Source organism: Pimephales promelas, chromosome 16, assembly GCF_988280905.1.
Source record: "Pimephales promelas chromosome 16, fPimPro1.hap1.1, whole genome shotgun sequence".
In the NCBI taxonomy this organism is placed as follows: Eukaryota; Metazoa; Chordata; class Actinopteri; order Cypriniformes; family Leuciscidae; genus Pimephales; species Pimephales promelas.
In genome coordinates, this window is record NC_142784.1 from 14,354,321 (window position 1) to 14,369,646 (window position 15,326).

General features: G+C 37.2%; 1 protein-coding gene across 1 annotated transcript; it reads left to right on the forward strand.

Moving 5' to 3' along the window:
* On the forward strand, positions 1-15,036 carry LOC120478960 (myelin-associated glycoprotein). The gene is made up of 11 exons (XM_039671167.2): positions 1-311; positions 506-572; positions 1,776-2,141; positions 3,364-3,654; positions 4,626-4,877; positions 8,884-9,135; positions 9,241-9,504; positions 12,313-12,394; positions 12,534-12,593; positions 13,395-13,464; positions 13,773-15,036. The coding sequence occupies exons 2-11, from the start codon at positions 527-529 to the stop codon at positions 13,836-13,838; spliced, it is 1,749 nt and encodes a 582-aa protein (XP_039527101.2). The 5' UTR covers positions 1-311; positions 506-526; the 3' UTR covers positions 13,839-15,036.
* The last annotated feature ends 290 nt before the right edge of the window (positions 15,037-15,326 follow it).

Here is a 15,326-nt window from a genome sequence, read left to right on the forward strand (position 1 = left end):
CCGAAAGCATCGTTAGCCAACTATGGTCGCTATGGTTTCTTTATCCTTTATATCTTTCCATTGTGATGTCCAGAAACTTTTTTACTGGTAGTGTTAGTGTATATATATAGCCTACAGTTTAAAACTTTAAGACTCTTCTATAGTGATGTGTAGAGCTCAGGCCATCTTTCAGAAGTCTTTTATATAGGAAGTACAAAAAAGCAATTGAAGGCGTTACTCAGCCTAATATAGCAGCGAGGAAGCTCTCAAACACACAAGAACACCAGTCGTCTTCTGATGAATTTAGGCACTTTTTGAGGGCACGACATTAAGTAAGTGAAAATATTTAATTTTGTACCTACATATGCACTATTTAAATGTTTAATAAACAAGACAACTGTTGCATTGCACTCCATAAACAGTGAAAAAAAAAACAAGGTTAAACAATTAAAACAATGTGATTCCTAAACAATTCTGATTATTAGTAATGGCACTATCTGTAAATGATGACAACATGTATTCCCAGGTGCTGAACTTTGATGCAGAAATGGTTTTCTGTTGCTGTTTATTGTCACTCTTTCTCTGGCTCAGAGGTTAGTATGACAGCTGTAAACATTTTAGTGAATTTTACTCAATAAATTCCATTAACTCTAGGTTCATTTTCTCAAAAATAAAGTAAACCTAGTAAACCCAGACACCTATGGGAAAGAAACTATTAGGTGTACCAAGATGAGTGTCTAGAGGCGGAAAATAATTGGCTGTCTGTCATTATTGGAGAAACTGATTAATCCAGATGTGTCTGACCTCAGTAGTCACAACAACAATAGGGACTTTAAGCAACAGCTGCTGATAGAACAACCCGGTCTCATCCCAAATCGTCATATAACTGACGTTTTGGGACGTCTTTTGACCATACGTCAATATTCGCCTTTTTAGGGCCCCCTTAAACGTTGGTAGATGAGGTTATGGGATCCTAACTCTACCCCATACCTAAACTTAACCCTAAACCTAACCCGTCACCTAACTGACGTTAAAGGTAAAGCGTCAGTTGTATGACGGCCCGGGATCGCCATCTACCGACGTTTAAGGGGGCCCTAAAAAGGCGGATATTGACGTATGGTCAAAATACGTCCCAAAACGTCAGTTATATGACGATTTGGGATGAGACTGTGTTAGATAGAACGGCGACGGCATCCGGAAATAAACAGTTCACTGCCGTAGTTAAAGAGCGCAAAAATCCCTAAGCAACAGTACAGAGGACGGCATTGGGAATAATTGAATCATCAGACAAAATACAAAAAGGAAGTGGTTTTAAAAAGAAAGAGAAGGGTTGATTTTAGCACTTAATGATATACAGAAACGATTTCAATGCCACATAACCTAAAACATAACATTAACTGTCTTAATCTGTCACATAGTAACGACTACGGCAAATCAGCTGTTCTCCCGTAGTAGACGGTTACAGTAGAACGTCAAGAAGTAGCAGTTAATGTCGCGCATGCGCAATAGAACGCCAGAATGCCGTTGCTGTTCCACCAGAGGCTGTTGCTTAAAGTCCCTAATAATCAGGCACACCTGAATTAATCAATTTAGACTCAAACTAAGATGAAACAATTTTTGCAAAAAAATAAATAAATAAAAATAAAGAAACCTGTATGATATACATGATCTGCTGTCACTGATATAAGATTAAAATGACCAGAAATATTACACAAAATATTTTAATTGGTCACAATTTGTTATACAAAAAAAAATGATATAATACAATTTCTTTTGTTGATTTATTTTAATTTCAGTGTCACCTACGTATGCTAACGGATGGAACAATGTTGTACCTAAATCAGTGGTGGGTTTGTCTGGCTCATGTGTGGAGATTCCCTGTACGTTCAGCTACCCAGCAAATGGAAAGACAAACACAAGATTTACAGGAATCTGGTACACAGATAATTATGAGTCAACGGTATTCCATACAGATACCTCAAAAATCAGTCAGGCATTCAAAGGACGCACGAGCCTCACTGGTGATTTGCACCTAAACACATGTTCTTTGAGAATCAGCTCTCTGCGTAACAGTGACACTGGGCCTTTCTTTTTCCGGATTGAGATTGAAAATTTAGACAAGTATACCTATTCGGCGAATAAAGTTTCTATAACAGTGAAAGGTAAGATAAATTTTGTTCAATCACGTACTGAATTTTGTCCTGAGATTAAAGAGCAAAAGAACTAGAAACAATAAAAAATAATCAACATTTTCAGCCCATAACATTTTATTGTAACGTTTTATTTCAGATTAAAAAAAAAGTGTAAACAAATGTTTGAAAATAAATAGCCTGCTAAGTCTTTAAATATTATTTGATGATGTGATGTGAACATCTAAAGAATACAAACATTTAAATGACTGTTTAAAACAAATACTATGTTCAGAAAATGGCACAGCCTGTTTTGTTTACGGGGTTATAACGGTGTAATGGCTGCATTACTGCAGTTCTGTTGTCACACTGTGGTTATCAAACTTTAAAAATACTCTGTAACAAAAGCTGACAGGCACGGAAAATAAACATTAAAGCAACAGAGAGCAGACCAGGGCTGGACTGGGAAAAAAAATAAATAAAAAATAAAAATCAGCCCGGTAATTTTGGCCCAGACTGATGCACGCCCTTGAATATGTATAAGTGAATAGAAGTGAATTAACATATAAAATAACTATTAAGTTGAAATATACTGCTATATGAAATAAAACAAGCTATAAGCTGCATTGGGATAGCAATACTGGTGTTTCCCACAGGATTTTGTGAAATCTGTGTGCAAATCGAGTGCACTTCAGCCCCTCTAGGGGGGTTCGCATGCTCCCCTGTAAGAAAATGTGCTTTTTAATGTTAAATTCATCAATCTGGTGAACTTTGAGAGTTCAAAATCAAAAGCTCCAACCCATATTAAGTGTGCAAATTGAGAAAAAAAAAAAAAAAAACGATGTGCGAGTTTTATAGATTGTTAAGACCAAAAAAAAAAATAAATAAATAAATAAATAATAGTTAAAGTATAAGATGTATCGGGCAAATGTCCAAATTGGCCAGCCCTGGAGCAGACCAAGACTGAAAGCAAGGGTGCATCTTAAATAGCAAACAGAACCGAGATAATTCATCAGACACAACGGGGACAAATGAACTCGTAATAACAGTAGCACAGAGACAAAGGAGTGGCAAGAAACAGAACAAATGAACACAGGACATGACATCCATAAACGCTGCTTTTTATGCAGCCGTCTCTATCTATAGTCTAACTATCCACTGTATTTTGAAGTGCCCAAGACGTCAATTTCATGCAAGCTCATTATTGTGATCGTATTAAAGTAATGGCACATGTCCATCTGTGTGTCTTCACCAGGGTCACCAGAAAAACCTACCGTCTCTGTGAAAGATGAGGTGACATCAGGGGATTCGGTGACTGCTACCTGCACTGTGTTACATTCCTGTCCGTCAGACCTGCCTCGTGTCACCTGGAGCCATGTTGGCAGTCACTCGAGTCTATCACAGCCGCAAAGTCACGATCAATGGAAGGTTGAATCTTACAACCTTACCTTCACTCCTTCTAGCAAAGACCACGATAAAAACCTCAGCTGTTCTGCTGAGTTTAGAGGGAAGACAGTGACAGGCTACAAAAGGCTCAAAGTTAAATGTAAGTCTGCTTTAAGTGAGTTTAGGACAAATCAATGATCAGACACGTATACAAATGTTTGTTTGTTTTTGTTTGCTGTTAATAGTAGTGCAGATTGATTAATCACATCTAACATGATGTTTTATTTACAAAGTTCGGGAGGAACATGTTCAAATTGCCTCCCGAATTTGAAGGCCCATATAGATAGAAGTGTTTCTACAACATAGATGTAATCTCAGATGTGTTTTATACTCTCATATAGATGTGTTTTTATACAATAGATGTGTTTTCTTTTATATAGATGTGATTTTTTTCAAACATAGAGTGTGTTAAAGAAACTGCAAGATGCAAGATGCATGTTAGTAGGACGAGAGCAATGTAAGAACAGTCTGTACATTGTTCAAAATAGATAAGCTTGCTTGTTTCCAAGCAGAAACATGTTAGTCAGGAAGATCATGTGAAATGTTATGTGTTGTCACTGTGAATAAATTAAGCAGAGGTGTCAGGCTATCAAGAGGTCATAAGTCGGTACGAACTAAGGCCATTGTATTTCCGAGAACTGTGTGAGGAACTTGTTCCAGATCTTGTGTAGAGATAATATGACTTTCGAGATCTTCGATTGTTCTTTAATTGCTGTTTAAGGTTCAGGAACAATATTTCCGTAACATAGTGGGTTTTTTTTTGGTTTTTTTTTTTTTTTTTTTCAAACTTTTAAGGTGTAAAAAAGAAAACTGTAAGCATAGGCCCTGTGAGCATAGGCCTCAATATGCCAAATAATTAGCCACAATTCATTTTGTGATTCCAGATGTTTCAAGAACTGCATTTTCCTCAAAATATGATTTGGGCCATATAAACATAAGCAAATTGTATATGGACCAAATTGCATATTTTTGGTTTTTGCCTCAGAGTTTGTGCCTCTGAATAAAATTAAAAGAAATGAAGGATCAGACAGTTGTTGACATAACATTTGATGAACATTTTATCTCAATCAGATCCTCCATATGATGTAAAAGTGGTGACTAAATCCTCAGTGAGGGAGAATGACTCTGCAGAACTGACCTGCTCCAGTAACAGCAACCCTCCTGCGAACAACTACCAGTGGTTCAGCTTAAATGGGACATTGCTAGGAAATGGACCCACGTATAAACTGGAGAAAGTGTCTCGTCACACTGAGGCTATTTCCTGTACAGCCATTAACACAGTGGGAAGAAACAGCTCTGGTCCTCAGAAAATGAATGTGCTGTGTAAGTACTGAGTATTTCTGACTGGCCCTTTATTGGTTGAAGAAAGTACTTTTTTTAACGTAAAATGTTTAAATTACACACATCAGTTTTGATTTTAACCATTCACACCCCAAAGGCATTTTTTTATGATTTCACGTCTGTGGCATACTTGAAGGTAATGCTAGTAAATCTACAAAAAAAAAAAAATACAGATATAAAACAAGTGCATGTCTCCTTTGATAGAAAACCTAAAAACTTAAAGGAAAAACTAAATGTCTGTTTGGGGATTTGGAAAAAGTGATACAATGCATTGATTTATTTTGTTATTATTGATGATTGACATAATGATTATTATAAAGTATATATGGAAGCTTATAAAATCAGGTTGGGACTTGTTAACAATCATGTCAACTGCATATGAGCCAAATTTTGGCTTGATATCTCTCTGAGCAAACAAAAGTTATGGCATTTGGAACCATGGTAGCCTTTTTATCAAAAGTCCAAAAAAAAAAAAAAATCACTCCAAACAAGTGATCTGTGTTTTACTGAAAATAAGAACTACTTACATGTAAATGTAAATGCCACATTAAAAGATTCCAGTATTTATAATTACAAAGAGTAAGTAACAAGTAATAAGATCCTGGTTGATGAGTGATGATCTTCCAGTGCTGTTTGAGGTGTGTGGTCCTATTCTATGGCACATTGTAAATCAAGACCTGTCAATCAGTGCGATCAACCCAATCCAAGCACGCTCCAGCTGTGTCCGATTGTTCTCTACACATTGTCCCACCCACTTTACTCACCAACCTCACCTGAGATTCCATTGGTTTCAACTTTCAAATGACACTGTGTCACGGTGCATGAACAAAGCGTATCGGCATTAACGCTTCTCATGAGCTTTGAATGGGTGACGTCATGTGTTGCCAAACTGAATTGGGGATTCCGTTGCAACGCATCACTGGCTTCGCTCGCAGCAGATGTTTTCAAGTGCCAATGCTGGCGTTAGCCAATCAGATCACCTATGCAGATACCCTAGCACAGAAGTCAGCCAATTGCGTTCAGTTAACACCTAAAAAAGTTATGTGATTGGCTGTTGTTACTATGACAAGCGTCGCGTCAGCACCAAGCTTCATGGTACGGATACATGCACTTCTGTCGTGCCGTACTCCACTTTATTCTTATCCGTACCATCCGTACCATCAGATATGCCCTCCGTCAAGCGTTGTCTCCAATGGCCCGTGTGAATGCAGAGTCATGATCGTGATGCGTCGGCTCATGGAAGTACTTTAGCTTTAGCCAAATAAGTATGTCTTGTCACTCCACAAGGATTTTCTCAGGATCTTTGTGTTATGTTATGCCAATTAAGTAGTCTACAAATCAGGGTGATTTGCAAATTGAAGTGCGTTCAACTTCGTCAAGTGGACGAAGGCGAGTACACTCAATTTGTGCACTTCAGGCAGATTCATAGACCACAATGCAGGTCCAATTTAATTTACCTCCACCCCTAAACTCTATAGTGTATGATATTGGAGTTATTTTAACATTTAACCGCATGGAACTTCTAGCTACTGACAGTTTTATTATACTGTGGTGGGAGGAGCAGAGATACAGTGGGTGTGGTATCAGGCCTCGTCAGGCACAGATTGGCTAATCAGGAGCACCAGGAGAATTCCCGGTGGGCCGGTCTGTTTTATTGGCCAGGAGGGCGGTGTTGTCATGGGACTGGGTTGAATGCCTTCCCTATATAGGCTGCAGTCAAAGCAGCCAAATTATTTTCTCGCAACCTCACAACAAAAATGTGTTAGAGATGTGCGAAAAAAAAAAAAAAGAGAAACAAAAAATGTATTATAGTAGCCTAGGTGCAAAGGCAGTGCTGAAAAGACCATAAAAAAACTCTAGAAACTCTAGAAGCATTATTTGCAGGTGTGCCTCATCACACACCGCCAATTCTTGTTGTTTCAGCGCCCCTCCTCTCTCTCACACCCACTCCAGTCGGGCACCTGGCGAAGGGCTGTGATTTAAGGGACATGTTGGTGCTAATAATAAGGGAGAGCCAGCCGTTTAGTCCCCTAAGCATTATCCCTGTTACACGGCCGCTGTACACACAGCCAGGTCCCATGCGGTCAGAGTTGGCGGTTCAGGGATAGCTCTCTGGAGTGCTCTTGCACCGCGCCAGAACATGGTGATGGAGACGCTGTATCCGTTGTTTTTCAGTCCAAGTCCAGCTCTCCAAGAACTTCCACTAGCAAGAGGGGATGATGTCATCAGCTGGTACCCATCCGCACTGTATTAGTTCTGCATTGCCCGCATTCTCCACCAGTGGGAGCAAACAACAGACACAATGGGTGTGGCGTCAGGCCCCAGAAAGGCTTTTGTTAATAAAAATAAACTAAAAATGTTTGAAAAAGGGGAGTAGAGTGTCCATGGGAATAAAAATATCGAAATAAATGGGGAATATGGTGTCCTCGCTGTGCTGGGGCACGTGAAGGAAAGGGATTGTTTAGACGGGATGGTCCAGGTAAAAGGTCCTAGCAGATCCACCAGTAGCATCTTACCGTCAAACATACCCTGAACTCTTGGTTGGTTAACCCAAACCTTGCTTACTTGAGGTATGCTGGTTCCAAAAACGTGTCCAGAAATAAGTTCAGTCAACCCAGAGTATGTCAACGGTTAACACACAAGAAATTCTCAACAAGTCACCATGGAAACAAACTACTACTTCTTTTGCTTATTTTGTTTAATGTGAATTTACAAAAAGTATATATATATATATATATATATATATATATATATATATATATATATATATTAGGGGTGTGTAACGATACACGTATTCATATTGAACCGTTAGGTACAAGGCTTTCGGTTCGGTTTTCGGTACGCATTTTTGAAACGAACGGTTCGTTGGACCATTTTTTCCTGCCGACCAAAATTTCGTTATTTCAAATGTTGGTACGTTACGCGTGGCAAGAGCGCTCATAATGTAAGAGACGCTGGCGTGACCACAACATTGCCCAACATCAAATGGCAAATGTAATGTAAGTGGAACGAAATTGAGCTACTCATTATTGTGTGGATGACGGACCGTTTATCAGTTCATCAGCACTGTTACTACACAGCCAAATCGAGTAAAGAAAACATTCGCCACTGAAGTAATAACATCGCTGCAAGATCTAGTGAGAAACATTCACATTTCTCCGTTATCAACAGATCAAATCAGCACTGACGTGGAAACCAGGAAGAAACATTGTGCCATGAATGAACAATCCAGTGTCCACAGATCAGCAACACTTACCATGGGTTTACTGTAGTAACACTTACCGTGAAAGTTCGGCAGGAATAGTTGGCCATAATGCTTTCAAGTAACATCACGTCGGTTTTATTTTGACATTATGAATACAATTGCTGCCCTCAAATGTTAATCTGAACTAAAATAAACCTGTTTATAATTACTACAATATTACATTTCATTTTGTCCAAGGAGCTGTTTTGTTTTATATGCTCCTAAGAAAAGTCAAGTAAAGAAAGTTAAAAAAGTCAAGGTAAAAAAATATCATATGATGTTAGTTTTAACAAAAATATAATTAAAAAAATTAAATCAAGGAAATTTCTTTGGCATTTCTTTCTTTTTGCTGTATCAGAAACGTACCGAACCATATCAAACCGAACTGTGACACAAGTGTATCGTATCGAACCGAACCGGGAATTTTGTGAACCGTCAGTTGAAAACGGTGTGGTGTCAACACCCCCTAAAAGTCCATGAAAACTGAAAAACTCAACACAACTGACATTTCGTGACATGATTAAGCTTAATTTGCACTGAACCTTGTCCTTTACGGTGTGTTTATTGACAGCATTTTACTTGCTAAAGTCCCTATACCAATACACTTACATTATCCAACTGTATCAGGATACAACATAACCACCATCTCCATACATACTTTAATTGCTTTGAAAAAACTGTCTTAAAGAAAATGAATGTTTGTTTGGCTGTTGTTGACTTTTATTTACATTTTATTTCAATCAGATCCTCCATATGATGTTAAAGTGGTGACTAAATCCTCAGTGAGGGAGAATGACTCTGCAGAACTGACCTGCTCCAGTGACAGCAACCCTCCTGCGAACAACTACCAGTGGTTCAGCTTAAATGGGACGTTGCTAGGAAATGGAACCACTTATAAACTGGAGAAAGTGTCTCGTCATACTGAGTCTATTTCCTGTACAGCCATTAACCCATTTGGAAAAAACAGTTCTAGTCCAAGGAAACTTAATATTTTATGTAAGCATGTGTGAATGTTCAACAACCAATGTTTAAATTGGTATTGTTAGTGAAAGAAGATTACTGGTTATGATTTAAGATCTATCTATCATCTATCTAATTTAGATCCTCCTGAAATTAAAAGCGAATCATCTTGCCAGGGTGGTATTTTGACAGTCTGTGTCTGTATTGTGGACTCCAACCCTCCCAGCGAAGTCAAGTGGTTTGATCAAGATTTCTCGAAAACCTTCCCCAGCTCCAACATCAAACAAAATGAGTATCGTACCATAATCACAATGCAAAACTGGCAGGGTTTACCAGAGAATGTCAGTTGCTTTGCCAACAACAGTTTGGGAAACTCTTCTATCACTTTGGAAGCTCCTCTAAATGGTGAGAATTTACATACAGTCTTTTTAAAGCACTTTACCATTGTTTTAATGTCGAGTGGGTAAATCATAAATCTTTGTAAAAATACAGATATTCTAAGGCACTCGAATAATGTTGAAAAAGTTTAAAAGCCTTTATTTAATCGTGGCGGCAAATGTGTACGGCCAATCCGTATATTTTGTGAAACGATGATGTCATCACCCCACGTGTCGACTAGTCAAGACAGTCATGTAACAGCAACAACAACTGCTTGTATAATAATATAATATAATAAGCTATAATGCGGCAGAGCTGTAATTCTGCCGTCGAGATCCACTAAGGCCCCGTCCACACTACTGCGTTTTCGTTTAAAAATGGAGAATTAAAACGAATACGATCTCCATCCACACCAGCGTTTTATCTGCGTATTAGAATTGATCTCCGTCCACATTAAAATGACTGAAAACGCGGATCATGTGACCATTCACCAACACTGGGCATGCGCGTGCCGGTGTAAACAGTGGTTGACGAATCAGGGAAGTATACGTCATGACTGATAACCCCCAATCATAGAGCCGAGCGTCATCCTCTGCGTCAGCATTTCTGAAGTCCTCCGTTTTGTCCCGTCTTCACTAAAACACGCTCTGGAGATTCAAAACGCAAAGCGGAGCGGCAGCGTCTCTAAACTTCTCCGTTTTGGTATTCATTTTTCCCGTTTTAGTCTGGACGGGAGGTGCAAACGTAGCAAAACGTCTCCGTTTTTAAACGAAAATGCAGTAGTGTGGACAGGGCCTAAAAATGCGAGAAGAAGACTCAGGGCATGCACATAAAACATTGCGCTCTGTAAGCAGTAAAATAAAAGGCTATGAAATAATATTACGCACATTTGCTTATTTTCTTTTTTTACCAAGAACTTTATTGAACAACCATAAATTGCCTGGTACAAAATAGGGAGTTACGATATTCGGTTAGTTAGCGGACTCAGAAAGCTTGCCACAAAGAACCGGCAAAAGTAACGAATGTGTCAAATATAAACATTTGAATTGTCTATTAATAAACTAATGCTTTCTGTGTCATTCCTGACTGAAAAGAGGAAGTTGATGATGCTGACTCGCCACTTCGCAGTAGGCTATTGTGGGTAACGCACATTTGGAGTAGGCTAAAGAACTTCATATGGATTAGGCTATAAAAGAGAGTATGTTTCTTTTCGTTTTGAATTGTTGTTTGTCGATGTTGTTTAAATGCAGACATTTCAAGATTTCTATATATCTCTGAGTTTCGGTTCATTTATGAGACGAGCTCCAGTTCACGAGCAATGCAAGTTATATCGCGCCGGGACATCCATGTCCTGATTATAATCTGCTATAGCCTATATTTGCTTCTTTTATTAAATCCAGGTAACTGGTTGATGAAACATTTATTAAAATAAAGATACAATTTATAAAAAACGAAATTCACTTCAAAGAAGGGCTTTATACAAAACAAAACTTAATGTGGTCAAAATTAGGTCTCCCGATATAGCCTTTGGCGCATATGCACGCGGTTCACTTTTCATAATCAACATAAATTCAATAAAAAAATAACATATTTAAACATAAATATTAAACTAAATACATTTCTATATATAATTTAACACGCAGGCTACGCTTAACTTACAGAGAAATGTAATGTCGGAGTGGAACATTAGTGGTGCGTTTTTGAATAGCCAAGATAATCAAAATAATTCCCATCGATGTAGGTGTCTTTGTTTCCACAGCATTTTCAATTTTGACATTTTTTGGTCAAACCGTTGTGGTCTGTCAGTCATACACTGGAGGTGTAGGGGGTCCTTTAATCGGTTCACCTCAAAGAGCATGCACAGAGAAGTCAAAATTAAACATGATTTAATGACTCGTACATGTAAGTACACATTGATGGCCTAATACACGAAATGAGCGGTTTGTGTGAGAAAACGAACAGTATTTATATCGTTTTACCTCTTGTAATCATAGCCAAGACAAAATGATCTGACGGCACGGGCGCTTCGGTCTGCGCATGCGCTGGAAGTGATCGCTTGCGCGAAGACGTCACTCTTTGTTTATACAGAGATTTCGGAAGTTTTACCTTTCACTAAACATATTTAGATCTACGGGAAACCGCAATGGAAGACGATTTCGGTATATCTAAATATGTTTAGTAAAAGGTAAAACTTCCGAAATCTCCGTGTAAATATCGAGTGACGTCACACGCAAGCGATCACTTCCGGCGTAACATTGAACTGATTGAACTGAAGTGCCTTGGAATATCTATATTTTGAGCTGAACCATCCCTCACATCCAAAGAGCACTGACATAAGGAATAGGGGATTATCACGCTGATACGTAGGACTTCCGGATTCTGTGATCTTTGTGCACTGCCACTTACGTTGAATTACCGATCTCGCTGGCGAACTGATGAAGGACTACACTAAGTTTATTTATATGGCATCCCTGGTAAATTAGTCTGATTCACTAAAGTGCCGGCAGCAAACAAACGTGCTACCTTGTTTTATTTTAAAGTTTTAATCCAGTTCTTTCTTATACTCAATTTAGTCGGGAATCCATGAAAACGTACGTAGGGTTGGCGTTGTTGGTTAGATTTACAAATTGGAACAGAACAGTGACATATATAGCCTTCGTCTCAGCCATTGTTGAACTGCGTCGGAAGTGGACATGCACAAAGTTGACAGATCTCGCCCACGAAACCCGGAAGCGTGATAATCCCCTATTCACACCCTGTGCAGTACTTTTTTTTTTTTTTTTTTTTTTTGCATTCTTTGCTTTTATTCAAAAATGTGTTTGTTTCTTTTCACAGGCATAACAATATGCATTGCTGTTGGATCAACTATTTTAGTTGTTTTTGTTGGTGTTTTGGTGTATGTTGTGAAAAGACACCGGTAAGGGTCACTCTCTCTCTCTCTCTCTCTCTCTCTCTCTCAAGCTACACACTAAATGACTCACTCAATCAGTCTTATTCCATATGTTTTGTTCCTCATTTATTCTCTGGCAACTTTAAAATACCAATTTTCCCTGCAGTGGGAACAGAGCTACGCAGCAGCCTGTAATGAAGAATGAAATGAAGACAATCCCAGAGAGGTCTAAAGTCTCTCTCTCTCTCTCTCTCTCTCTCTCTCTCTCTCTCTATATATATATATATATATATATATATATATACAACGTAAAATAAAAGTCTAAAATACACACATATAGTAACACTAAAATATTTTCGAACAAAGAGACTTTTATTTTACGTTGTTTTTGAAAGTCTGCAGTCATTACTCCAGTTTTCAGTGTCACACGATCCTTCAGAAATCATTTTAATAAGCTAATTTGCTGCTCAAGAAAGATTTCTTATTATTATCAATGTTGAAAACAGTTTTTTGCTGCTTAATATGGAAACTGTGATGCACTACAATTCAAAAGATAATAATACAAAAAAGTTTTATTGAGCAAAGATGCACTATTGATCAAAAATGACAGTAAAGATATGTATAATATTACAAAAGTATTCGGTTTTAAATAAATGCTGTTATTTTGAACTTTCTAAAACCTTATATACAGTTTACAAACTTTTAAGCACAAATCGTCATTAGAATGATTTCTGAAAGATCATGTGACAGTGAAGAATGGAGTCTTCACAGGAATAAACTACACATTAAAATCAAACATTTATTTTATAATGTAAAAATATTTCACAGTATTAAATTTTTTACTTTATTTTGGATCAGATAAATACAGCCTCGGTAAGCAAAAGAGACTCATATATGATCAAATGGAACAAAAAATTGTAATGAATCCAAAGTTTTAAAATCATTCTATGTAATTTGTTCCCTAAAACTATTTCAGAACTCTTACCAATGTTTTTTTTTTTTTTATCTTACATTTTATGCAAAGTAGTAAAGAAGAGAAAGGCTTTGATGAAGATATTTACACAAACTGCCCAGACGGTGGTGATTATGACAACTGTGTAAGTACGAATTCACATCAATAAGAAAACACTGTTTTACTGCTAAGAAGTCTGAGTGCAACAATTCATTAGACATTTGTAGCAGTGTGATGTGTTGTGGTCTGAATATGTTGTTTGTGTGAAAATCTACTCGACTGAACTTTGCACATCAGCTAGCGGTTAGAACTGACAACACATTTAAGAATCCTGCATGCAGACACTAATATGCAAAAGCTGACTTTAAACAAACAACACTGCATCTGCCTTAACATTACTTTGAAGCTTTTATTTAGTGAACCTAATCTGTTTTTAAATATCTTTTTAATTAGCGTTATGTGGGAACATTGTCATGCAACAGCGCCTTGGAAGATGAATCAATCTATGCTAACGCTTGACGGAACATGCTGCCCTACCAGAATTAACATAGGCTGGGAAAGACCAAAAAAGGCAAACACATCTGTTGACTTGTTATGTGCTGGAAATTTTCAATGCTAAAAAAGGTCATGCAACTGAACAAAAAAAAAAAAAAAAAAAAACTTGCTATGTGTTAAGATCATAGGCCTATATTTGAAAGCTTTTAATAAATAAAGAATGTAATGTAGGCTATAACGTGTTTGTGCATAGAGTTTCAATTTAGTTTAAGTGTCATCAAACTAAAAAAAAAAAACAAGAATTACAGTAGTAAAATTTTTGAAATGCCTGTAAACTAAAAAAATACAGTAAGAACAAGTTAATACTGCATTAATATATTCATGTTCAGTAGTATTGGATGGCTTGAATGTTAAACCAATTCCTCATACTGTGCAATCTGCAATAAGCTGACTATGTTAGAAATTTGCTTTTATGTTCAATTCTATCCACTGTGACGCTTTCATTCATTTACTTTTCCAAGTAAAAATAAGGCATTTTCAAGGAAAGGCTAAATTGGGGACTAGTGTGTTTGTGAAATGAGTTTAACAGCAGTTTAACATCACGTTCCCCAATTCTACACCAACTAGCACAGACTATGTTGTTCCCAATTGAACATTTCTGTAAAAAAAAAAAAAAAAGAGGTTTCATTTCCTTTTCTTATTGATAACAAAACGAAACACTTATAAACACTGTTCTTGTGAAATGAAAGTTAAAGAATAAAAGTTCCAAAGGTTGTTTGTATCTTGTTTGACAGGAAAAGTGTAGTTTCATGAAAGGGTGTTTGTTGGTGTGTTCTTTAGCTAACAGCACGCAATATGACCACATGTAGTGGGACATCTCACCTTCCGATAAAATGTATATATTTCACATATTTGCAATATTTGGAGGGGACTTATGTGTTAAAGTTGTTGTTAAATGTCAGCTTAATACTGTCATGTATTCTCTGTGTCTGGGTACACAGACTTTTATTTTGATATTATTTTGTCTTACTTTGCCTTTGTTCAGTACAGGTGTTTTTGTTGCCATCGTCGTTCATCATTGATTAGAGTCTCACCTGTCCCTCATTATCAGTGTGTATATATACCATCAGTTAGCTTCTGTAATGTTGCTACCTGAATCTTACTTGATTGTATGCTGGAACATCTCTGTTTGTTTCTTTTCAATTAAATAATCTTAACTGAACTTCAAGCCTTATCATTTTGTATCAAGAAGCCAGCAGGTGTGACAATTACACTTATGTCAAAATTTTATGAATTTAATTTTTACTTTTTTCATAATCTATCTGTGAATGTTTGTATCCCCCAGATACATCATTTTGGATTATAAAAATCGATTATTTGGTCTATAAACTGTCTACTTTGTGGCCCATTTTAGAAAATCAGTTCAATATTAAATCATCTAGCCATTAATATTAATTTAGTTAGCAATATTTAATTCTGTTTTAGGTCAGCTATACATGTTAGATAGCAGGA